General features: G+C 37.7%; 2 protein-coding genes across 5 annotated transcripts in view; both read right to left on the bottom strand.

Moving 5' to 3' along the window:
* The window catches only part of LOC117113824 (mediator of RNA polymerase II transcription subunit 15-like), a 25,189-nt gene extending 4,738 nt beyond the window's left edge, over nt 1-20,451 (bottom strand). Inside the window, exons 1-5 of one of the 4 annotated variants that reach the window (XR_004446262.1) lie at nt 19,215-20,451; nt 18,302-18,400; nt 16,481-16,700; nt 12,278-15,404; nt 9,320-9,425 (exon numbers count right to left, since the gene is read on the bottom strand). Coding sequence is in view for 3 of the 4 variants with exons in the window: in XM_033257277.1 (XP_033113168.1) it covers nt 5,596-6,781; nt 8,346-8,559; nt 9,249-9,282 (1,434 nt within the window). In the remaining variant the exon portion in view is untranslated. Of the gene's footprint in view, nt 1-4,868; nt 6,782-8,345; nt 8,560-9,248; nt 9,426-12,277; nt 15,405-16,480; nt 16,701-18,301; nt 18,401-19,214 lie in introns of those variants that run through there. The other 3 variants (XM_033257277.1, XM_033257269.1, XM_033257284.1) reach the window with 3 other exon arrangements.
* Nucleotides 20,452-21,221: 770 nt separating this feature from the next.
* Nucleotides 21,222-27,184, bottom strand: part of LOC117113843 — an 11,077-nt gene continuing 5,114 nt past the window's right edge. Inside the window, exons 3-5 of the mRNA XM_033257299.1 lie at nt 25,993-26,389; nt 23,821-24,058; nt 21,222-23,282 (exon numbers count right to left, since the gene is read on the bottom strand). Of these exons, the coding sequence (XP_033113190.1) occupies nt 22,829-23,282; nt 23,821-24,058; nt 25,993-26,242 (942 nt within the window). The 5' untranslated portion in view covers nt 26,243-26,389 and the 3' untranslated portion in view covers nt 21,222-22,828. The remainder of the gene's footprint in view (nt 23,283-23,820; nt 24,059-25,992; nt 26,390-27,184) is intronic.

Raw genomic sequence — 27,184 nt, 5'->3', positions numbered from 1 at the left:
ATATATAAGTTTGAAAGGCAAATGGGAAGTGGGAAGTACGGGTTGAGATAAACACGAGTGTCCTGCCGCATATGCATTAACTTATTGGGCCACACTAGGGCTTTGTTGAGAAATCGAAATTGGACTGGAGGTAACTAATTCACACTATTTGTATGCGTTTGTCAGCGCTAGATAGCTGCACTAAGTCTAACAGAGATATACACAATTATGTTGAGCATTTTTAATACGGATTTTGCAAGAAATATATTGATAAAATCATATGATAACTATATAGAGACAAACGTCTTAACGTTTACAATATTATAATTTTGACATAAAGCATCGCCACTGCCAATGGACCTTTCCGCTAAGCCCGCCCATTGGATATTGTTGTTAAGGTCCAACAAACGACAGTGTAAAAGCATACGCACGCACGTGCGTTTGTGGGACAACACGTGTATTTGTAGCGCACGTGAGTATTCCTGGCTCTGTTCTGATTGGTCAGTTGATAAGTTTGATTGACACTCCGGAATGGTCCATTATTCTCACCTTCTGTAAACAAATCTGTGTTGGATGCTGCCATCCTATCCGACAGGAACGTTTCTAACCGGCTTTTAATCTGTCAAAAAATGAAAATACGATTATTTAGATAGGCCCTAATTAATAACGATTTAGAAATTTCCCCATCTACAACCGATTAGCCAGTCGTTTTTTCATCTTTTTTTGTAATTTGTTGCAACAATCATTTCTACGATAAACCACTAAAAGCCTCGAATCATCACTGTAGGCCGTCTGCAATTGAGGTTTTCATTCTGGATTAAGGCATAACATTATAGACCTCTTAAACCTATGTGTTTATGAATTAATTCAATGCTCCAATGTTTTGCTTTGCCCTCGATACTCAGACCACAAAACGCGTTGGTTTGAACGGGAGTAACTGATGCACTCGTTAAAGCTCGAATATAAGCTCTGGTCTTCTTTTTATAAATCATTTGATGGGCTTCTTTTCGAGACTCCCCTCTTCTCTGGATTACTTTTGCAAACTAAAAATAGGGGCTTCTTTTTAAAATGAATGTTGTAAATTTTGGAATTGCTACTATACAACGTTTTTAATTTTAACCATGCTACTACAATAAAATACTATTGATACTGACACACTATATAATTATCAAAGATAACCTCATTTTGAATGCGTACTATCTCGAAAGAAGCCCGTATTATCTTGATTAGAAGCCATATGCTTCTTTTCAAGATGGGCTTCTTCTGGAGATCAATGATGATAGCCGAATTGTCAGTCAAGTTTGTATAATAAAACAGGAAAAGAATCATTAATGTACAATTTTGCCCACTGAGGCTCAGAGCTGATTTTCAGCTCAAAATATTCTTAGTTTGGTCTTATGTTTACACACTTTCCAAACATAGAAATTATTACTATACAGCAGTATATTACTGTACTGTGTTATAGATGGTCACACTACTGCTAATAAGATACAGAAAAAGCATGTCTGTTTTCTATTCAACAAAATAAATATAAACCTCATTTGATATTTTTCCTCAGCCTCAATTTGTTCTTATTTTCAGCCTTAGTGTTCTTATAAAACGTATTCTTACAAAAAGAAAACTGTATGTCAATAAGCCACTATACTGTATTTTGCGAATACATAGTGATAGATGGTGATAGCATCGCGTTTTGGAATGGATTCTCATGGCATCTAAATTCTCAATGTCACAATTCTGGCCGCCGGTCCCTGACTTGTCGCTGGCGCCAGCGATCACCACCACTTCGTACAGATGCAGTCACGGTAAGAGTAAGAGAGTGCTCCATCCTGAATTTTACGCTGCTTTTTGTTTCACTGCTTTTAATTGACTTTCGGCAAGCTGGGATTTTCGTCGTTACCCGGTATTATCTAAAATAGAAATTATGGTTAGACAAGACAACTTTTGTTGTGAATTGTTTAGTAGGCCTATTTCAAGTTCACGGTCATTCTTCTTTTCAGGAAGAGGAAATTACGAATCACAGGATCCTTTTAACATTTAGGAGTTTGTGAATGCGGTGATGGCTTCAAAACTTTGTCGACAGATGGTCCAACAACTCCGGCAGGGGTGAACGTAGAGCCACTCAGGTGGCACCAGGATTTGCCCGACGGAAGGGGTGAGCGAAATCATCGACCGGATTGTGGGGGGGGGGGTAGGGGGAATGTCCCCAATGAGAGCAGTGTGGGCATTGTCGGGCGTCACTGAAAATGTTTCAAAAGTGGTAGGCCTACATGGGGAAAATATGACAATTTAGGAGTTTCAGATTTATTTCATCGATAGCTTTTGCCAGGAGGGAGAGATTTTAATAATGGTTTTAAAGATGGCAGAAATTGTTCTTTTATTTATCAAAATACCTGTATTAGGAACTGCAATTACAAATTTCGTTTGGATTGACAAACTACAGCAGTACTGTATTTTTAAACCGCGACCTCACGTCGTATCCGATGAGAGATCGGCCTACTGACAGTACTCGGCGCCATTTGTATTCTTGGTAAGCCTGAACATAACCGGATAGATATTTAACTGTTTGATATATTGCAAAAGTATCGGTAGGCCTAGGCCTACTGTAGGCTCATCCAACATCGGCTGAGTACACAATATTAACTATTAGTATTATTGGGTTAGCAATTATACGATAAGCAGTGCAAGCAGGTTGGCGATAAACACAGTTGTTGCAAGAGGCTTCGTGCTGATGTCATTAGGCCTATATAGCCAAATAGATACTACTAGGCCTATGCCTACCATTACACCATCCTATTGTAGTTTCTAACAATGACCTACCGTGATTTAAGTGTTAGTTAAATATCGGTAAGATGACTTAATAACTACTGTCCTTCTCATCAGCATTGCGTCAGTGCAGTCATTAAATTACATCGGTTAAACATTCATAAAGGTTCCCTTATACAGATTTCATTCAACCGCGTCGGTTCGTGGTAATTCGTTTTTTTAATGAACATCATTATTCGCAGTCAGTCAACCGTGTCGATATAATAATTCATGTTGGGTTTAACATGATAGACCTACTGAATTATAAATAGGCCTAATACAATACTGAGCCAAATTCGTGACTTCTCAGAATTTCGGGGAAGGCTGGATATGTATGAATTCGAATATTATATTGCACAGGAATTCAATTCCGAGAATTGGCTTTATAAAACCAGTGGGTACAGTATTAAGGCAGTGAAACCGCGACATGGCCTTAACTCACATTTTATATTTTAAATCTCATTTATTTTAAAAATTGTATTTAAACATATTTTTAAAATATTGGCAATCAATGGCATCAATTATTATATTTTTATAATTTTTCATGAAATTTTATGATGAATTGTTTCATTTTTACTTGGTCGCTTCAAATTGTTTAGAATATTAACATTGAATTTATTTAAGATAATTGAATCATCTGAATTTGAAATGCCTGTTAAATTATGCTCGTTTTATAACTGATTTAAAAATTCATTTAAGTTTCGATATTTTTTTATCAAAAGGCCTCCACTCGACAGTGATTAAGTCTTATAAATAGTCTTATAAAAGAGTCATATAAATACTATAGATTAATAGTGGCAAATCCAGGAATTCGAAATAGAGAGGAGGGACTCAGTTCACAGATGTAGAGTCTAGACCACCTCAGCCCCACCATGGTTTGTTCTCAGGTAAAATGTATAACGTTGGTAATCTAGATGCCCGGAAATTGATTTTTCTCCATTTTTTTTATTTTGAAAAAATGGGGGGTGGGGGGAGGACGGTAGTTCAAACATTGTGACGTTGTGAAATTAGGTTATAAGTACGTATATCTTTATCACAAAACTGTAACGTTCTTATAACGTTTTTATAATATTGTTAGCTGGGAGGCCCTTTGGTCCAATCATCAGGGCGCTGAGTCTGTCTCCCATCTGTCCCTAAAGAGGTCTGTGGGAACCTTGGTTGAGGTACCAAGGTTAGTTTTCAGTATGGATGGAATCAATACTTGCAGCTTTCCCACTCTTCATGACTTTGATGGCACATCTGGCTTCTTCTTAAGTTGGGGGAATGATGTTTATATTGAGGAAATCTTCAGATGGTGGAAAGTCAGCGGGATCATCTGGTTCTGGGTGATTAAGTACCTCAGAAAAGTGTTGTACCCATCTCGCTGCCTGTTCGTGTTTTCTTGTGAGGTTGGTGCCGCCCTTGTCTTTGTCAGGGGACAGACTGGCTAGTGCTGTTGCCACTACTACTACTACTACAGAGGAACTAAATTAAATTCCGAGAACTGACTTAATAAAACCAAGAACTAAAATAGTAGGGCCTATGAAATTTCAATTGAGTCGAGAGGGTATTAAGGAAGTGGTCCCGCAACCTGGCCATAAAAATCGGCTCTGACGGTTCTGTTGATATAACTAGGTCTCTTTTATGAGCGCAAAACTGGAGGTCCACTGTAGGGGGTTACCCTTAGAGTTGGTTCACTTCAACCCTTTCCCATCTTTGTAGAAAGTAGGCCTAACTGCTGTGCGCATTTAAGGCAGTTTGGCACTTACTGACCCACCAGGCCCGTACGCAATTCAGCACAATTACGCTGCGAATTGTGGGTTCCACGGGGTTGGCAGGGGGAAAACAGGCCTGCCGCCCTTAATTTTTTTTAAAACTATAACAAAAAATAGAGAAAAAAAATACATTCAAAATGAAGTCTAAGAGTACCATTTCCGGCCATCAAAGGCAGTGGTTTCCAACCTTCTTTTCATTCGCGGTCTCCTCGGGACATGTCTAAGCATATCCAACGATATTCCAACAAGATTATAGACAAGTAAGGCGGCAAAAAATTACCAGAATGAGGTGAAATAATAAAAAATCATGAATTAATAACACAATACATCATCGACATGAAAATTAGTATTTTAATCCATATATTTTTACATATGTTTTACATATTTACATTTTAATAATTCGCCTGTAACCCCAATAACCTCTATACTTGTAGTGTGTGACATACCCTCAACCAGAGATATTATTATTACGTTATGTTGATTGCCAATCCCTAATATATCGTGGTCTAAAATTACAATTTTGGGCCATACTAAGCCATAAAAACTCTCACAATCAACCCACTACCTACTAGTTTTTATTCCGGGACCCTAATAGATGCTGTAGGCAGTCCCTTGGTTCAAACCCTTGTTGGCAACTTTCTGGAGCCACCACTGACCAGGGACTGTGCCATTCAACGTTCCAATAAAACAAACAAACCTGGCCAGCTTTCAAGGAACATAGCCGCTAAGTACAAACTATTATTATAAATAGTTACAATGAATAAGTTGCATAATGATGATCTGAATAAAATCACTCTCGCTTATGGATTTCCTTATTTACATTTTGTATAAACGTACATAGTACAAGCGTTGTTGTTAATTAATTTATGGGTTATTGATACTTTGCCGGCTACAACTCGAATTTTCCTATCTTTAATGTTAGGTTTAGATTGCGCCCCCACCCCCACCTCCAGCTAATATTCACGGAAATGTGTAAGCTAATAGGCGTCCTATCGGCTAAATATCTACTGCCTAATTATTACTTATACCATGACCAATATATTATTTTTCTAAATGTTTCTCATTGGGAGTACAGCAATATATTTTCGGCTTCCATTAACCTGTTAGACAAAGATACAACTTTTAGCCATTCTTCTGGCGTAAATCCAACTTCACCTTCTTTACCGTTACCAAAATTAAAGTACACCATCCCGTTGTCTGCCTGTTGACACATTGGTTGTTGGTCAGGAAATGGTTCTTGTAAGCCAGTTTGAGGTCTTAACTGGAAAAGTGGAGGTTCTGTATAATCCTGTTGCAATTGGCTACCTGGGTCTTGCAACTGTAATAGTTGTGACACGTGTTCTTGTTGACCGATCGCTGGTACGTTGGGTGAGAATTGTTGCTGCTGCTGTTGAAAGGCGAGATGTTGGAAATTCTGTTGTTGCTGCTGTATAAGGTCAAACTGCTGCTCCATCTGTTGTCGACTGTCTACCTGCTGTTGCTCTTCCATAGGTTGTTGTTGCTCCCTCAGCTGATGCTGCGCCATTGGCGAAAGATGATGCTGCTCCAATTGTTGTTGCGGTTGCTGATATTGATGACATTGATTACTCTGTTGTTGGAACATGTGGTTTCGCCTATCCAACATATCCTGAAGATCGAGACAATCATCAAGTAATTGACTGAAGCTGCTAGTTGTTTCCTCATCAATACTCATGTTTTCTGGTTCCTGTAATCTTTCTTTACCTTGTTCATCAAGTTTTCGAATTCTATGTGTCATCTTTTTGAGAGATTTACAAATCTGGGATGATCCTTCGAGAGAAATAAAAAAGAAGTTCTGGTTCAATCCCATCGAAATCGTCTCAGAGCGGTCACGACCTTCTTCAGTTGCCATCACCATTTCTTTGGCGTTCAATGGAACGACAATCATTGAGATCAAACGGGTGTCCAGTGCAGTAGGTTGAGGTCTGTTTTCACCTAACTCTTTGTGTCCTTCCAGATACGGCTGCCACTTCTGCCCGAAGCTGAAGAAAATTTTGTGTCGTTTGAATGACTCTCTGTTACCCTTATACCTGCCATAACTTCGGGACAACCAGGACACAAATTGCTGTCGGAATGCTGAGTAGTCGAAGATTTTAACTCTCTGTTCGGTTTCAATTTTAACAGGATTATTATTGGCGTGATATTGGGAGCTGTGGTAATACACGACAGTGCGGCATTGTCGCTTCGCATAGATGCAATGATCTTTGATGTCGTATTCTAAAAGAAGGCTGCAAGAAAATATTCACGAAGAAAATAATACAATGTAAAATTATGTGTTTAATGTGATACAAATCTATAAATATAAATTTAAATCATTGGGTAGACGTATATATTAAATACAAAATTATATGGTAGGCTTCTTTCATTGATACTCAAATTAAAAAGTATATTATAAAAAATATATATGGATAAACCTATAAAAACAACACAGAATTGAGCTATGCACAGTTAGCTAGCGCTCTGAGATGTTATTGTACAACGCTTTATAAAAGCTTGTTTATTATTATTATTATTATTAGTAGTAGTAGTAGTAGTAGTAGTAGTAGTAGTAGTACTTGGCCTATTATTATTATTATTATTATTACTATTATTATTATTATTATTCAAAAAGCTGCTTATTGCATTCTAAATCAATGCAGACATAGGCCCTCCCTAAGGCCTAGGCCTAGTAGCTAAAGCTATAGCCTTACTAGTTAGGCATAGAGAAATTTGGCGCTGCAGTTGAACTATTTAAAAAATACAGAGTTGTATTGTTTTACGACATTCTTTTAAATAAATATCCTCCCTACAGCGGAGGAAAGAGAAGGAAATATATGAATGGAAAATAAAAGATAGAAAAGAAGGATAAGGAATATGAGAAAGGAAAGGAAATGAACAGAAAGATAAGACAAGAAGAAAAAGGTAAAGAAAAGATGATCTTTCATATCGCCATATCTCTGATCCACAGTTACCTGAAGCTGTCTCTTATACACATCTAGATGTGTATAAGAGACAGATTATATATAGGCCTATATTTATATACTTAAGCCTATATCATATTATATATGTACTACATAGATTCCAGGCTTTTTATTGGTTAAAAACCGTGCAATAGTTCCAGCCATGCTTTCTAATGCCTACAATCTATATAGTGGTACGGTATATAAAACAAATATTTGGGTTTTAATCGGGTCATACTATGTACTATGTCCCGAGACGAAGTAGAGGGACATATACAGCTTCCAGTTCATCTCGGTAAATATTTGTATAATATGCATAAGAATTATTGTGCCGCGAGCAACCTACTAGGGATGGATACGTGCGCCTAACAAAATGACATTATTATTATTGTTATTATTATTATTATTAAATAGTTGTATAGCATAAAACTCAGGAATGTACATAGTAAGCCTAAAGCCTGGCAAACATTGACGGCACGCGACGGAATGTTTTTAACGATGATTCTGGCGTCGTTTCGTCAAGCGCTAAAGTCTGTTTTCACTTGCGAATTTATTCGCCCGAGCCAAAAGCGTCGGTTTATGCGCATGCGTATTCACATTTCTATCAGAGTTTTTCGCTTCAGCGAAATCGGTAGTTTGAACTGTTTCTACTTTTTGCGAAGCGAAAGAAATGCACAACCAACCAGAGCTCAGGAACCGAACCGATACCTTCGATTCTTGCGAATAAATTTAGTGGAAAATAGGCTTAAAGAGGCGATAGATTTCGTCAGTTTACGCACTCTGTGCCGGTTTGCGTCTTGGCAATAATTTCTCGAAATGAAAAACCAGGCCTAAGCATTGGTCAGTCACTCACCCATTCTCCATCCCTTTAAGCAATCTATTCGTGCACTCTATTTCTTTCCTCCTTTTGTCGTCGTCATTATCTCCAGCATAAGGTAGGTCTAAGCGAACCAGTTTCGCATCTTTACATGTATGGTTCTTATAGAAGACACAGCATCCATCTGAGCAGTCTTCGTTCTTGTTGAAGATTTCGGTTGACTGGTATCTGACTGTTATCTGCACTTGCGCTGACAAAATTAAAAAGTTGATTTCCAATGTCAATAAATACCTCCGAGTGATTCATATCTATCTATCTATATATAAATTATATATGTAGGCCTATATAGGCCTAATATATATAAAATTGGTAGGCCTACTGGTAGAATCAAGACTTCTTTGATGAGGACTCAAAACCAGATGCCCAATGTAGGGCATACACGGAAGTGCTGTCTCTTATACAATATACCATTCTTGCGCTCATGACTCTTTAGGTGACAAGGGCCGCTGGTATACCGCAGATGAAATAGCCAAAAGATGGGTTCTCCGAAAATATACTTGTTAAATTAAACTTACTCTGCAGTATCACTAATATATGATTATTTTGGCATGGGTGATGGTGGTAGACCTATTTATTAATATGATACTCCAGGCTTCACAAAATTACAAGAAGCGTACTGAAAAGTGTTTGTAGGCCCTTATAGTTTATATATTTATTGTCACTTCAATCCTATAGACTTTCAGTACTGTAATACACTAGATTCTGTCTTGACTGTGGGATATGGACTATTGAGGGCGTAAGCATAAAGCACAATGGTACAACTGAGATCACTGATAACACGCCCTTTATTAATACGGATTTCACAAGAAATATAATAATAAAATCATATGATAAATATATAGAGACAAAAGTCACCCCGGAAAGGTCCATTATTCTCACCTTCTGTAAACAACTCTGTGTTGGATGCTGCCATCTTATCGGACAGGTACGTTTCTAACCTGCTTGTTTTGTTTTTTTTTCTTCTTATTTGTAACTTGTTGCAACAACCGTTTCTACAATAGACCACTATAAGCCTCAAATCATCACTGTAGGCCGTCTGCAATCGAGGTGTTCCTTCTAGATTAAGGCATAAAATTAGACCACTTAAACCTATGTGTTTATGAATTATTTCAATGCTACAATGTATCGACTTGCCATCAATACTCAGACCCAAAAGCGCGTTGGTCTGAGCGGAAGCAAATGACGCAATACCGTAAAACCTGGAATAGAAGCCCCGTCTTCTTTTCTCGGACCATCGGATGACCTTTTCGAGATGGTCCTCTTTTCGAGATTACTTTTGCAAATTAAAAAATATTTTTAAAATTTTAATCATGCTGTAAAATAAAATAATATAATATTGATACTGACACACTATCGTGATCATGGAAGACAAGCTCATTTGAAAAATGTAAGTACTATCTCGAAAGAAGCTTCATTTAAGGTTTGACGGTATTGTTTTTTAACGCGTCAGACGAGAATATGACAGGCGTCCCGCCTCAGCTTTCAGTGTTCAATCTGAAAGTCTGATATAGAACATTACAAATTAATACATGAACAACGCACAGATTTCAGAATATAGTAGCTCAGCAAATCCAAGGAAGTGATTTAGACTAGCACACGAATATAGATACGGTACTATTGCAAAGCAACTTCAGAGACTGTAACCATGGAATACCACATTACAACATAAAACACACCATATTCATTTGTAGAACAGATCGTTTACCTACTGCTTTCTAAACAAACATCTAATCAGGTGTTTCATCTAGATCATTCTAACGTCACCAATAGACCGTCTACTAGAAGAGCACCCACTTAATGGTTAACCACAGTCGGGTGTCAGGTTTCCGTAACACATTTCCTCCCTACTAACCACTGATTTTTGTAACAACACTCTGTCGCGGACATTTCGAACCTGAAATTCTTACTACGAAATATATGCATCCCAACCCCAGTACCAGGAACCAACAGAGTTACTCTGGGCCTGGGGGTTGCGCAGCTGCCGTCAGTGCCACCGAGAGGGACAGGGGGAAAGATCCATGGGGCCCCAGCTTACTAGGGGCCCACAGAAATTGAAAGTAGCATTTTTTCCAATATTTTTTTTTTTAAATAAATAATGGGTAAGGCCCATAAAATATTTTTTTTACAAATTAAAAAATTGTAATACAATATATCACTATCACTACTATCATTACATCATGGGCCCCAATAATGGCATGAATCCCCTAATACTGGGCCCTTCCAGATTGACAGGCAAACCCCCTCCCCCCAAAAATATTGTTTGCGCCCTTCGCGCTCGTAACTGGGAGCCCACATCAACCCCTGCCCCTGTTACATTTTCCCCTCTTGGTGGCCCTGGCTGCCGGATCTGGTGGGAGACCAAATTGTCATCCCAAGGGAGGGATACAGCAGCTCACTTTTTTACCAATTACATAAAACCTAGATTCATGAACCATGACGTGTCTGTGATTTTTATGTTTACTAACATAGAACGAAAAAGAAAAGAAGAAACAAGGAATTTCAAGAAAGGAAAAGGAAAGAAAAGATAAGAAATAAGAAAGGAAAAGAAAAATAAGGAAAAACAAGAGAGGAAAAGGTACAGAAAAAAAAGAAAGAAAGAGGATAGGAAAGAAAAGATAAGAAAAGGAAAGGAAAGAGAAGGAAATATAAGAAAGGAAATGAAAAGATAGAAAAGAAGGATAAGGAATATGAGAAAGGAAAGGAAATGAACAGAAAGATAAGACAAGAGGAAAAAGGTAAAGAAAGGAGGATCTTTCATATCGCCATACCTCATATGCAAAATAAAAATAAATAAATAAATAAATATATCAAGTCTAAATAAAAACTGATGAATTGCGATACTGCAATTAAAAAATAATAAACAGTTCATATACCGTAAAATCCTTATTAAATAAGTAAGGTTTTTTTTATAATTTTTTATTATTACTTATTTCTCTACACTAATATCCTAAATATTACTATTAACAATAGATTCTACTGTCTTGCTTGCTAAAGTGTCAACGTAATTAATTTACGTCTATGACCACAGATATTCTGTTAGCAGAATGGTTAAAATTAATAAAATACATATATGGGAAGTTAATGGCCGATCTATTTATGATATGTATTTCGTCATTACTCGGTATAATCATCTAAAATATAAATTATGGTTGGACAAGACAACTTTTGTCAAGTTCACGGCCATTCTTCTTTTCAGGAAGAGGAAATTATGAATAACAGAATTTTACATTTAGGAGTTTGTGAGTGGTGGCTTCAAAATTTTGTCGACAAAGGATCCAACAACTCCAGCAGGGTCCGAACGTGAGGCCACTCAAGTAGCGCCAGGATTTGCTCGTGGGGGAGGAGGTCCCCGACCAGAGATGTCCCCGATGAGAGCAAAGTGGGCGTGATCGACGTCGCTGAAAATGTTTCAAAAGGGGTCCATGGGACATCAATCTAGGGGTTTCAAAGGTTTATTTAATCGAGCTTCTGCCAGAATCAGGAGTGAAAGGGAGAGATTTTAATCATGGTTTCAGTATTTTTATGCCGACGAACTCACGTGGTATCTGATGAGAGAGAGGTCAATGATTTCCTGATGAGAGAGGAAAGCGGAGCATACTAACTGACACTCAGCGCCATGTATTCTTTGGTAGGCCTATAGTATAACCGGGTAGATATTTAACGGTTTGATATTGCAGAAGTATTTGTAGACCACTGTACGCTCATCCTCCAACACCGGCTGAGTAGATAATAACTATCAGTTGGGTTAGCAATTATATGATAACAACAGTGCAAGTAGGCCTAGTTGGTCGATAAACATCCTTGTTGCGAGGCTTCGTGCTGATGTCATAGGGCTAGCCAAATAGATAGACTACAGTACTAGGTCTACCATTCATACAATCCTACAGTAATTGTTAACAATGACCTACCGTATTGTAAGTGTTACTGTAATTAAATATCGTTCTGAGATGACTCTACATACTGGCCGGTCGGTCTCATCAGCAATGCGTCAATGCAGTCAAATAACATCAACATTCATAAAGGTTCCCTTTTATACAGATTTCATTCAACCGTAGGCCTGTTCGGCTCGTAGTAATTCATTTTGTCAATGAATATTATAAATTCGCAGTCAGTCAACCGTTTCGATAACAATTCATATTTTGAGCGACAGTTAAGTATGTTGGATTTAACATAGTAAGTCTACTGGAATAATACAATACTAAGCCGGGTTCATGAGTTCTCAGAATTCCGGGGAATCGATAAATTCGAAGAATAACATAAATAGAGGAACTAAAATCCGATTCCGAGAATAGGCGTCATAAAACCAAGGAACTACTGTATGAAATTTCGGTCGGAATCGAGTAGTACCGCGATATGACCTTAAAAATTGGTAGGCCTACTGGTAGAATCAAGACTTCTTTGATGAGGACTCAAAACCAGATGCCCAATGTAGGGCATACACGGAAGTGTTAGTTCACTTTTCATTACAGCCCTTCACCCACACCTTTGCAGAAAGATGCGACTACTACTACTACACTAATTACTACTAATACTACTACTAGTACCACCACCATGAGGGGCGGATCCAGAGGTGGCGAAAGGGGGGGTCGGGACGATCGAGAGACAACATTACCCTATGGTGGTCCGGGGGCATCCCCCCGCTAAATCTTTCCCTGTATACTGACCACTACCACCAGACTCGTGCACAATTCAGCATTATTACGCTGTGGGTTGTGAATCAATTTTTCAAACTAACAGAAAATTCAGAAGCGTACTAAGTACACAATTGCTGTGAATTTATTGACGCACAACGATTTCAGTCATCAGCCTCTTCGAGGTGTAGCAGCAAAATGAAGATTATACAGGTACTTCGATAGAAAGAGCATCATGTTTAATTGTTATTTAATTAATATAAACAATCATTGGTGTCATATGCCATAGAAACGCAATTTATTTATTTATTCATTTATTATGCTTACCTTACATTAAGTAAATATTAGGGCGTCTTACGCCATATCAATTTTTAATGTAATTAATATGCAAATTGAAGAAAAAATATATATACATAATAATATATTTAGGTGATTTTATTTTTAAACAATCATGGGCGTCATACGCAGCAGCATTGTACTTTATTACTATAGTTATTATATTGTAATTAATATGCAAATTGAAGAAAAACCTACTGTATATACATAATATATTAGGTAATTGTATTATTAAAGAATCATAGGCGTCATACGCCATAGCATAATTTACGACATTAATATGCAAGTTAAAGAAAAATTATAATACATAATAATATACGTATGTAATTATATTATTAAACAATCTCGGGCGTCATACGCCGCAGCAATGTAAATTTATTATAATTATTAGTATTTCATTGTTTCTATTAAGTGGCACACAAATAAGACGAGAAATGACCAAAATCAAGTAAATACAAAATATATCATGAATTAATCTAATAACAAAACACACCATTGACCTAAGATTGGTATTTCAATGCACATTTATTTTAGATTGCATATTATTTATATTTTTACATTTCATTTAAATTCTCTTGTAACCCCAATAACCTCACATGAAAAGCCATTGGACAAGCTGCATACAGGACAACACAACAAGTCATATAAATACTACTATTAACAGTGACTGATCCAGGAATTCGAAATAGAGGGGACCCGGAGTCTTGACCACTTCAGCCCTACCATGGTTGGGGAGGAGCAAGGTAAGAAAGTTTATTATTATGGCGCACTAGATGGCCGGAAATGGCCTCACATTCAGACCTAAATTTGATTATAATTTTTCTTTTTTTTATATATAATTTGGGAAAATTTAGGGGGGAGTTTGACATAGTCTGGGGGTTTTGTTGAAGAGCTATGATTGATGATACGACTAATATACCATATGCCTTATGTTAATGGTTAATGGTTATTAATTTATAGAGCGCAAAATACAAAAAGTCTCTAAGCGCTATCAGGCAAGTGTAAAGATGGAACGGAAACCAAAACCACAAAATAAAAGGAAGTGAAATTTGAATACCATGCCAGCACCCAAACCGAAGTATGGGGATGTTCATTTTCGAGCACTGTTATCAATTTGTTTATATACATTATGTATATAATATAATATGTTATTATGTATATAATATGTCATAAACACTATAATCACTGTCTTTCCAATGACGCAAGCAGGTCTTGTAAATATTTTTCCGTAACAACTGGCTCTGTATATTCTGACATCATTTCACTTATATCGTCTGGTAGTTCGCAAAATTCATCTGGCATCATTACATCATCCATGATGTAGTCGTCATTGCATTCGAATTGAAATATGTTATTACCTGAATGTTGGGGGAGGTAATATTGGTCTTGTTGGTATTGCAGATCGTGCTGCGGTTGTTGCTGTTGATGTTGCTGCTGCTGCTGTAGTTGTTGCTGTTGTTGCAGCAGCTGCTGCTGCTGTAGTAGTTGAAGCTGCAATTGTTGCTGCTGTTGTTGCTCATGCAGTTGTTGTTGTTGTTGTTGGTGGTCTTGTTGTGCTAGCATCTGTTGACGTGCACTGAGTCTTTCTTCCCTACATGCTTCCAACAATGTGCAAACTTGCTTTTTTTCTTCATTCGATAAAAACAAGTGGCCACTATTCAGGCCCCATGAGAGTGTCTCGGAGATCTTCCGGCCTCCCTCGGTAGAAATAATCGCGTCGCGTGCCTGAAGCGGAACGGCGTACATGGACATGATACATGTGTCTATAGCAGTAGGCTGGGGCCGGTCTTGGTTTCTTGGTTGATTTTTATGAAATGGCTGCCATGATTGGCCAAATGAAAAACAGATTTTAGGACGAATCAGTGGTGTCTCTATTCCATTAATATATTCACGATACCAGTTACTAAACTCTTTGTAAAACAAATCGTAGTCGAATATTTTTGTAGTTTCATCAATCTTGAGTTTGATAGGGTCTTTCCCTGAAGTCAGTTGTGAACTGTAATAGTATATTCTAGATCGACATCGACGTCTTGCGTATATACAACGGTCTTTGTACTCTAATAGAAAACTAAAAGAAGTAAACATCTTTAAATATGTACAGTATAACATAATCTAAAAAAAAATATGCCATCTCATTATTAAGAATTTTGTTAGTGTAAATGATTGTTAGAAAGGGGTGGTTTGTAAATTAAATTATCTCAACGCATTACCAAAGAACAAACGTATTTAATTTTAAAAAATTGCATTGTGCGTCGATAAAAATGATAATAACACTTGGATCAATAAATGGTTTACATTTTGGATCAATTAGTTTAATTTATTCAATTTATCTTAGATACACCACAACAACCTTTGCTTCAACCTTTTTTACATCAACAACTTCTTCGCCACCCTCTTGCGCTCTAAAACCCTCACCACACTTGTGCCCCAGCAACCTCTACCCAACGCTCTTGAGTCCTCCAACAATCTCTGCTCACATCCCCGTACTCTTGTTTCCAACAATCTTGCCTGAACAACTTTTTCGCCAATCGCTGACCCATCTTTCTGATTCCAACAAAATTGTTCTCAACAACCACTGTCCTGACTCTCTAGCACCAAAAATCTTCCCCCAACACCTCTGGTCCTACCATTATTACTCATCAGTCCATCCTCTTGTGCTCCAAAAACTTCTGTCCCACTCCCTTGCATCCCAACAACCATTGCTCCTGAAAAAATTCTGCTCTACCGTATTCTACCGAAAATCTTTGCCCACACTTTTCGAACAACCTCTTCCCCGCCCTTCACAAACTACCTTTTCCTAATAGCATTGCCAAAACTCTTGCACCCAAACAATGTCTAAAGCCGGGCGCTCACTGCATGCACCCGGCCGACGCGATTCTATGGAAAACGTAACGCCACGACGCACTTGCAGACGATCCGTTCAGATTGCCACACCGACAATCAGCAGACGGTGCCGCGTCGTCTAGCGCTCACAGTAGGAAACGAAGTTTGATTCGCCGTGCTTCGGTCGTACGACGGTCCGCTACGCCGTGAGTGCCCGGCTTAACACACCCGCTTACACCAAACCTCAATTTTAAAACTCTGGAGCATTTGAAAAGCTGTTGTGCTCCTGTTCCACATGGAAGTTGACTGCTGAGTACTTACCCGTCCTTCATGATCCGTAAAGCATCACACGTGAGTTTCTTAATGTCCTCATTTGTTTCGGTTCTTTCGATCTCCTCTTCCCTGGGGAGTTCTAGAAGTAGCCTCTGTGTGCCTTGACAGTTATGTTCTCCGTAATATATACAGCAACCGTTTTCGATGTTAATCCGTCTCTTCAAGGCAACATCGGACCGATAACGTACTGTAATGTTCATTTCGGGTTCTAAAGCAAACAGAGACACAGGAGTGGAAAAAACACACTGCAATGTGTTTGCATAACTTTTTAACCGTAGTTACAATATTAATTTGAATTAACTTGAACTAGACACTGATAATACAATTAAAGTTGTATTTGATAGTGACGAAGTGACACGGTATACTGTGCTCTCTTATAGTTATAACTTACTGTGCAACACTTTCATAAATAAAATCATTTTTCTTTTTAAAAATACCAGCTGTGGTGCAATATTCAGTAAAAATAATGAATTTTTCATTAAAAAGGCCAAAATGAGTAACAACTCTGTTTTACTACGATTTGAATTTTTACTATGATTTGACTATGAGCCACTTTAATGGACCTTCCTGGGGTGTCAGTCAAAGTTAAAAACTCAACAATCAGAAAAAGAGCCAGGAATACGCGCATGTCCCACAAACACATCTATCTACGTACGTTTCACGCTAAGTCTTGGCAACAATATCAAAGGGGCGGGGCTTATAATAAGTCCTACGTCATCGTTAATAAACGTTTATAAAGAATTGCTTGTGTCTTCATTGTAATATTTATTCATTTTAACACTGTATACATTGTATTTAAAACCCTGTTTCTCAAAGTGTTTCATTACACCCAGGATACTATATAGGCCTAGGCCTACTCTCGATTAAGTGCCGCGCCGCTTATTCGAGAGTGGCCCTTAGCTAAAAAAAATCGGGTTTGGTGTGGCGCTTATTCGAGCATTTACAATATCTTTGTATGTTGACATAATTTAACTGTGTATTATTAACATAATGGAAGAAAGCAAATGCAGACATGATCGATTTATTGATTTGTATGTCGATTTTTTGATTGTTATTGGTTGTTTGATAAAAACCCCACTATATTGCGCTCTATGTTACATATTTATTATAACTTATTATTGATTGATTGATTAATTGATTGATTGATTGATTGAAGATCAATCTGTGGTTGGTTTTGAATAATTTCTATTGGTTATTGTGGTGAATTAATCAGTAATGCAATACATAAAAACAGTTATTTTAACGTAAGTATGTAGCTGGGTTAATTTTATTTCACTAAAGGTATTTAACTTTTAAAATAATTCAGAAGTTTCCTCTTTTGCGATGTTGATTCCTTCTTATAGGCATTTTTGTAAAATAAATTTATCAATAAAAACATTTAAAAAAGTAAAAATAGTAGGCCTACTTGTTTTAGATTGTTTAAAATTCATTGTTGATTTTTACCCTGTTTAATGCTGTTTTAAAGCATTTTTATGTGTGTAACTTTAGGAACTAAGTTTTTAAGTTTCCTACCTAGTAATCATTAAACACAATCCACGTCATTTTAAAATGTGTACATTTTACAATTTTTAATATTTTATTGATCTTACAATTGTTTTTCAATCAGGACCGTATGGTAGATCAATGTTAGTAATGTTTTGTAAATTTTTAAGCTGTTGTATATTTTGCTTTCATTGAATACGGTAAATATCCTGAATAAACATGCTGATAATTATAATGCCTATAATGGGTTCCGATAAACTTCAACAGGGACTAATGAAGCTGCCGCTTTCGTCCATTTTCTATAATAAATTTATTTCTTAAACATACCTTCCGGGCTTCTTCCGGTGTTCACATCAATTGTGCCATTTCTAGCAGGGGCTACAACAGTGTCGGATGAATCTGCTTGCGAAGCCATCTTCCTGACGTCTGTGATTATAAGCAAACCGATTCTAACCAATTTAGATTTTGCGGAGATTGTGATTGGCTGATTTAGTTCGATAATGTAGTGTTACCGAAGTCATATTCGAGGAGCAAAGGCCTACCTCCTTGGCCTGATTTTAGCACCCCTACCACCCGCATCTCTTCATTGTAAACTTTGCTTTACTCCTTGTCCCCACCTAGAACACTAGCGTAAGGTTACAAACCCAGAGGTCCAACAAGACCTGTAAACTCATCCTCATTTTTTCCCGCGTCAGCGGGAAAAAAAAACAAACCTATGCTTATAACCAAAACACAGGCCTGCTTTCAAGTATGCTAGTAGTATTAGATGTATATATCTATTGTGGAGTTTTTAGTCTTCATCTTCAAATGTTTTTAGTCTGACCCTGATGATAAATATACGCTTACATCAGTGGAGGATTCAGGGGTGGTGGGGGGGGGGATTCAGGGGTGGGGGGGGGGGGGGGGGCGTGGAGAATGGAGAAAGTATGGAGCACAGTACTCCAAAACAAGCTAATTTTCCATGTACCAGCGTACGTCTATCTATGGTCAAACGATTCTAACACCACCGACTCCCCCCTCTAGGCTTCGCACGTCGCATGGCTACTACCTAAAATTTTACACCCTCTTAAGTTTCTTACAAACCCCTGTGTAACCATGATGTAACCAGCCGTTATGGACACAATACTACAATTGTTACTACAGCTATTATAATACGCCCATACTATCCGAGTCCAAAAAGGTCCGCATAATTTGTAATATACTAGGCTTATTCAACAAAATAAGAGCAAGCAATTTTTACCTTGGCTGTTTTTGTTTGTTGGCTAAAACACTGAGCTCAGGCTTCTGGCAAAAATCTGAAACTGACGAACTTAACTACGTTTCAGGAGGTGTTTACCTGATGAGGTATTCTGCCTGACTGGGCAAACGGCCCATGATTTCATATTATTATACAAAAATTCTGTGCAGGCAATGTTCACAACGTGTTGTTAATAGAGTGAATTGAATAACGACAGCCAAATGGAAACGAAAGCATTTCTAAAAATAGATATATGGGAATTCCCATCGCCGATGAATCACAAATCAGTATCGATCTATTGTTAGCAAAGCACTACGTTGTGAAACCATAATTTTAAAACTACTGTTATTTTGCAATCATGAATCAGTTGTGTTCAACAGCACTGTATGGGTATTGACATTTGGTAGAGATGGGGAGTAGCGAGGGTTATGGGAGATGGAGTGAGGATTAATTATGAAGGACGCTATAGATAGCTGGGAATATGGCCTAATCGAATGTGATAATTTAGTGTATTTTTTTGCTCAGAAACATTTCAGGCTTTTCTTCCTCTAAAAACGTATGAATTGTTCAACATGCATGCCCTCTCTACATTATCAAGTTTTATGTAATATTAAATACATAGACTTTGTCAATGGCCGTATTGGACTGGTCGTTTTCCGTTAAACTGCGCAGTGGTAAAATCCTACTTAATAATCCTACGAAGACGACCAGTCGAATAGAAAACTTGCAAATACTCGGACAAAACAAAATGACTGCATAGTTACCGCGATACACGCTGCGATCAAGATTGCTGAACAGCTTGTGTCAGTAAAGGTTCTTCGTAAAAAAAAAAAAAAAAAAGTGTTTTTGAATACTGTTAACCTAAAATAATTTTTTAAATTCATGTGGGTAGATCATTTACAATGTTTATTCTCTGAAATCTAATCTATTAACGGAAATGTCAGTGTTTCTGAACTGACCAATCGGTCATGTTTGCTTTGGTCACGTAAACCTTTGTTTACGTTAATTTTCGTTGTCAACGAAGTCAATTTTACTAACCAGTCGAATGAAAATAATACTCAACAAAAAATCGTAGTCAACGAAATTAACTAGTCGAATAAGCCCAAAGTATGGAATGGATGTTAATGACACATCATGTCCATGTATTGGCAATTGCAGGTATTCTCATAGAAAAGATAGCGTGCGCAGAACATATAGTAATACGTTCTCGCCTTGCTGTGAATTTTTCAGTAAGGGGTACTAGTGGGTGGGGGGGGGGGGAGATAAAAATGTTTTCCAAAAAAAAAAAAAAAAAAAAGAGAAAAGGGGGAAAATTTGTATTCCTAGATGGCGGGAAATGATCTTTCCCGACTTCTGAGGTGACTTTTAAGTTGTTCAAACTACAAGGTTTTCCCCCTCTTGAAAACGGTCAGATACACTTTCTCATTCTTATTACAGTAAATAGGCCTATTATGTGTGTATAGGCCTACATACATTTAATGGCTTTAAGTTGAGATACAAAAAGCATCATCCTTAGGTCAAGATGCTATGTATGAGCGTCTAGTGGCTTATTATTCTCATTGTGGAGCTAGGAGGCACCACCTCTTAAACCCTACTACGCCACGGGTCTACGCCCTCAAATGAACAGAAGGAGAAAAATCCGAAGTACAAAAAAGAAAAAAAAAGAAAAAAATAACAAAAGAAAGAATGAAACCCCCCCCCCAAAAAAAAGAAAAAATTGAACAGAAAACCAGAAAAAAGTAGCAAAAGACAGGATAAAGAGACATTAAATTATGGAACCTCCTCCTGCACAGCTGCTCCGTGCCTGCTAGACAACTTTTGACGACTATCACAACCCTACAATTCGACATGATTATTTTGCAGGTCGTGGTGATGAACAAGTAAACGCGCCATTTCCAGAAAACTTGCATAACAGGTTAATAAATAATGTACAGTAACATAAACATCATTTTCATCGTGAATTTATTTTTACATACTCGAAACGCCATAAAACACAATAAATCTACAACCTGAATGACGCTTCTATTTACATGTAGACCTAGGCCTACATTATTTCTATGCCTATATCATACAGTTCACCTCTTCGAGACCACCGCTGGGACCCGAAACATGAGGGTGGTCTTAGGGTTCAGTATCCAATTATTAGAGTATTATGTTTGTGTTAAAGTCAGGCTCAACGGAAAACATTCGGTTCTACAACATATCATAAAGAAAATAGAAAATTTTCTCTATGAACATATCAACACATTTTTTCCCTCCGGAGCCTGGCTTTTAAATATTGAAGATCGTTAGTTGGTACTTCAAAAAAGTGGTTTCTAATTAGGGTTTTGGAAATTAGAGTTTTCTTCGAATTAGAGGCCGAACTGTGTGATATTTTGTATCATAAACAAAATGTTAAAAGAAGGCTTTCTATTATAATACATAAAGCAAATAGAATCATAATGGCCCTAAACATATGTTGTTTCATAGAAATACACAACCTTGTGGCTAGCAGGCCTAATCTAATTCTATTCGCTGTTTAGATACAATGAACGACTAAATAATTTATTTTTTTAAATGAATGCTATAGTAGTGTATTGCAGCCTTAGACTAATGCCCCCGCGATGAATTTCTATCCGCCAGGCTTCCCCCAATTGATAACAACATCAGTAGTGTTATGTGGCCAAGGCTGGGGGTGCCACCAGCGGGTGGGCCGGCTAAACCAGGGCCCAGCTCTGTCAGGGGAGGCAAGGCCCCGTCCGCGGGGAGTCACGGTCTGTCGGGGAAAATTAATCATAATGAGGGTTATGGGAAAGCTGGTGCCATCCCTGCAATGTTTCCCGAGCTTTGGGTTTGTATAATCCTGGCTTCCTTAAAATCGCTACACTATCGTTAATACAGTTATTTTCAGCGTAGCAATCGAAAAGGCTCCCCGATTCGACACGCGTGTAGGGATTTTATTTAAACCAAGCTTTTGTTGTCTTCACATAATATGTACAGTAGGCCAAAAGCGTAATAATATTAATAATAATAATAATAATAATAATAATAATAATTAATAATATTAATAATAGTATCATCACCATCATCATCATACTACGGTATAAAAAAAATATAAACACCACAATTTACAACGTTTTGGCCCAAACACCTTCTGATAAACCAAACCATAACCTTCCCTTGTATCAAAACCATCAACATTTCATGCAAGAATGCTTTAGCTCCAGAGGGACTTGTTGATGCGGCCTGGACCCAAGGGCTCCCAGCGCCCATGGACCTTTAAAAAAAAGACTGGTTACACGTCTGATTGAACATGCACACTTCGAAGCAGACGAGGCCAATACGTACGTAAAGACAGATAACTGGGTTCAAAACTTTACAGTGTAAATATTCAATTCAATTCAATTAACATTTTCAATTAATTAATCAAATACATAAAATGTATGATGTAGATATCCCCCGATATCTACACCTACTTTCTTTTAAATTTTGCTATATTAATTACGTTTGTCTCTATAGATTGTCATTATGGTTTAATATCCTCCAATCGTAAGATTTTTTTTGCACAGATCGGAATCTACCGGACTGTTGGGTACTAGATTGCTAAATTAAATCTTTGAATCCCCGTGAATTTTCATTCAATTGGATATTTGAAGATGATCTGAATTTAAGCTCATTGTTACTGACTCTGTGTTTTCACGACTATCTGATACTGACATGATAAAGTCTATTGCCTTTAAGGGCACAATCTCCATGGTGACAAGACAGTCGTTGAGCGGGGTAGGTTGTATTGAGGCACCCATCTCGTTCAGGATGTGGTCAAGATCGTGCATGGGCTTCCACGCTTGCGCACAGCTTACAAATATCTTAGGTTTTGGAAACGTCGTGCGTATTCCTTCGGGATCGAATTGATTTATCAAAAATTCTTTGAGTGAGTCTTCGAAACGATTGTAGTCGTATATTGGGACTGGTGCATTTCGTTCCAACTTAACCGGATCCTGACCATGGTGCATCTGAGAACTGTAACAATACAATTTTGCGAGGCAGCGACGAGTGGCAAAGATAACTCCACCAGATATGCTGAATTCAATACTAGTATATAAAGAGAAAAGAAAATTTCTTTTGGTAAATTTGTAGATAAGGTTAGTCATAAATTTACTGTATTATGTGCTTATGTAATGAGCAATTCAAATTATCTTTTCAGGAAGGAAATGTAACTTGGCAGACGACTTAAAACATACGGCACTTAAAAATGCAGATTGCGGAAATGATACAATATTTGTGGGGAAGATTATTAATTCAGCAATTATTTCCTTATAGCAGTACCTACTGATAATAAAAAGTATTGACAATGAACAGAGTCTTTGTGGTTGAGATTCTTGCGTTCCAATCCCCGGGTCCTGGATTTAATTCCTGTGAGTGTTGAAGGATTTTTCTCACTACCAAAAACTCCACTCCGAATAATAGGCTAAGCCTCTCATTGAAATTCAGTTTTGTGACAGCATTGTGTGTGTATGTTTGTCTTGTGAAAGGAATTTAGGACAGCGCTGTACAGTCGTTATCGGTATGCATGTGTGTGTGTGCACCTAAATAAATAGAGATAAATAAAATAAATTTGATATGAACGTACCCATCTTGAAGCTTTGCTAGTATATCACTGGTCAGCTTGTAAAGTTTACTTCTCGTTTTAGACTCAGAATCTCCAAAAAAGCTTTCGTCTTTCTCGGGGAAAGTCAGTTGGCCTTCATTGAGATCTGAGCTAAGGCCGGGGTTGTAACAAACGCGAAACCCGTTTCTAATGTTCACATTGACACATTTCACCACATTCGATCGGTATTTCAAAGTTAACTTCAATTCTGCATCTGAAACTAAATATGAAATGTTATTAATTAATTACATTAATTTAGAGCCCTGGTATTCAACCTTTTTAAGCTGGGGGCCAGTTCCGATTCGGTGAGACCAGCGGGCCGACATAAATTGTGTACTTCCATTTTCTTTCATAGCAGTGAATTCGAAATAGAATTCACTGCTATAGAATAGGCCGGGGAACAACTGTCACAGATAGGGAAATTACCACCTCAGCCCCACCCTGGTTGGTGCTGATGAGTGTGTGTTCCATATGTGCTTGATCCAGTGATCCGGGGGTAATAATTGTGTCAACGTGAGGCACTATATAAATCCAGAATTATTAATATTATTAAAATGTATGATTTTGGCACCTCTAGATAGTCGGCACTCTCATATTTAATTTGAATTTAATTTTCGTCTCTTTTCTTTCTTTTTGAAATTTGGAAAAAAAAAAACTGCACTCCAGGTTCTCCTACCATGCCACTAGGAATTTTCCTACCACAAAAATATCCATTCACCAGTGGTTGCGTTTGAGGTGAGCACATTTTAAACATAGATACGTCTACATTTCCGGAAATTGCACTTTCAGACTCAAAAATAAGTTTTCAAAGCAGTGTTTTCAACAGAATAACATGCCTCGAGCCTACTGGTGCCGCAAATGGTTAGACATCGCATCATATCAGTGTCCCACTTAATCTATTGTCCCTATTAGTCTACCCCTCCCCATGCCAGTACCCTACGCCACTAGATACATTGAGCTACACTCTTGTAAACATTGCCAGAGTAGGGGTGCCTATGTAGTGTTTACTCTAAACAGAAAAACTTTTTCTAAATCGGCCGGGGGTTGATTATCGGAGATTTAGAGCTTGTTGGTATCCAATCTTGGCGAAGTATTCAGACCTATAGGCGAATACTTAGCCTAATCGTAATAAGTTATGTTCACACATGGTTTAAGTAAAGATATCTGTGATTTGTTAATTTATATGGGTGGGATGACGTCATCATTTTCATATATGGGAAAATCAGACAGAGCATTAGGCAAGGGCTATGTTGGGATCGGGGTGAAGGCCGCTGAAGCTGAAGCATTAAAGCATGTAGGCCTAATTGGTAAATTTTATTATCATGTTGATAGTTTTTTTTTTTTTTTTTTTTTTTTTAAACAAAAATATTGGCCTAGGTGTGGTATATAGTGGCGTATCTAAGAGTCTTGAAGTGGGGGTGCTGATGGGTGGGGGCGCAAAAGTGAAGTGGTACTGGTAGTATATCAGAAGGGTTTGTTCAAAATGGGGATCAGTCGATCATAGAAACCAACCCTCCCATCCCGTGTTATGGGAATGGGCAAACTCACCACTCGGACTTCTCAGTTGAAATATCCATTTTCTGCAGGATACTTGGAATTGTGGCTTGTAAACGAAGAAAAAAAAAGAAGGCGGCTGCCCGACAAAATGATGGAGAGGACTTTAATAAGTTTATTTTGCCTAAGGCCTACATTGTTTTTATGAACGCCATTTTTTATACCTTTTGTGTTTGGCCAATACAGTACCGTACCTTCTTTTCTTTAAAGTAAACTTATCCTATAACAATTATGGTATAGATGTAGGGCCTATTGGCCTACCTTATTACAGTAACATATTATTCTAAGAAAGTATAATACATACTACAAGTATTGAAATACACGCCATCTTGTTGAGATTAAATAGACATTAATTATGTCAACATTCATGACAATGAACAGGATGGCGTGTATTTCAATACTTACAACTGAGATTAATCAGTGGACCTTTCGATATTATTTTAAATCACATTTTTTTATGTGTGTGTTAAGATGTGGTAATAGATCTTTTCATATACTGTATATATTTTCATGCCGATAATTCCACTTAAGCCTATTGGTTTTTGCAGCAAAGTGGAAAAAAACCGTACTTCTAGAACAAAGATAATTTTGTTTTTTTACCTTCTCGTACAGTTGGCCATAACGTAGATTCTCGCTCGCTGGTTTCACCTAGCACAATGACATCGTCATCCTCCTCATCATTTTGTACCATTGCCTGTGCCATCATATCCCACTCAATAGTCGGTGTTAGATTTGAGACTTGTGTCCAAGGTGAATTTTCAAATGTATGAAAAGCATTCCCGAAAGAGAGGTTCCCGAAGTGATCTTGGCCGGTGGCGAGGTGTTCAGTCATCGTGTGGTATTCACCCATCCACCAATTGAATGCAGCCAAAACATGCGCGTTACACTGCTTTATATTCTGCTGGAAAGGTGAACTTCCCGGAAATTGTATCACAATTAGCCCATTATTGATTTAGTAGGAAACCAGCTTCTGTGCGTGTCTTGCTGTTTTATAGGCCTATATATATTAATAGTTTTGATATATGTAAATCTTTGAAGTGTTACTAATGAATATTATTAATGTCAGTTTTTTTGTTTGTTTGTTTGGTTTTTTTTTTTTGTTTTTTGTTTTTTTTATATATATACGTTTTCAAAGCAGTGTTTTCAACAGAATGACATGCCCCGAGCCTCCTCCCCGGATCCACCGCTGGCGCCGCCAATGGTTAGACATCATAATATCAGCGCTCCCCTTAATCCTTCATCCCCCATTACCAGTCTCCCTTCCCACGTCAATAGGACTACTCCATGCACTACAGTGAGCTACACTCAGAAAAAGCAGACTCTCGTTAACAATGCCAGAGTAGGTGATCGTGTTTCTATTAACAGAAAAACTTTTTCTGTAAGTACTGAAAATCTGCAGGAAAAATTATTTATTTTTTAGCAATGTTTCGCGGGCCGGATCAATATTTTTGGCGGGCCGGAATTGCATGCGGGATGGGGGTTGAATACCAGGGTCCTCAACTGTTAAGATTAGGAGTAATACGAATAATGGTTCCATGTGAAGAATAATCCCTTGGAGATTGTTGCTAAGGTCCCACAAAACGATTGGTCAGTTGTCAAGTTTGATTGACACTTCGGAAAGGTTCATTCACTGGAGAGTAATCAGATTTCCGTAGATTATCCTCCGAAATATCTAATGCCAAAATCCATATCTAATAATTGTAAATCAAGTAACAAAAATAATGCAATCAATAAATCGTTCGATTAATTATATTCAGTTGCGGATCCAGGAATTCGAAACAGATGGAGCCTG

Source organism: Anneissia japonica, unplaced genomic scaffold (assembly GCF_011630105.1).
Source record: "Anneissia japonica isolate Jap-2015-1 unplaced genomic scaffold, ASM1163010v1 scaffold288221_len503873_cov180, whole genome shotgun sequence".
NCBI classification, from domain to species: domain Eukaryota; kingdom Metazoa; phylum Echinodermata; class Crinoidea; order Comatulida; family Comatulidae; genus Anneissia; species Anneissia japonica.
This window is presented reverse-complemented; position numbering and strand designations above follow the sequence as displayed.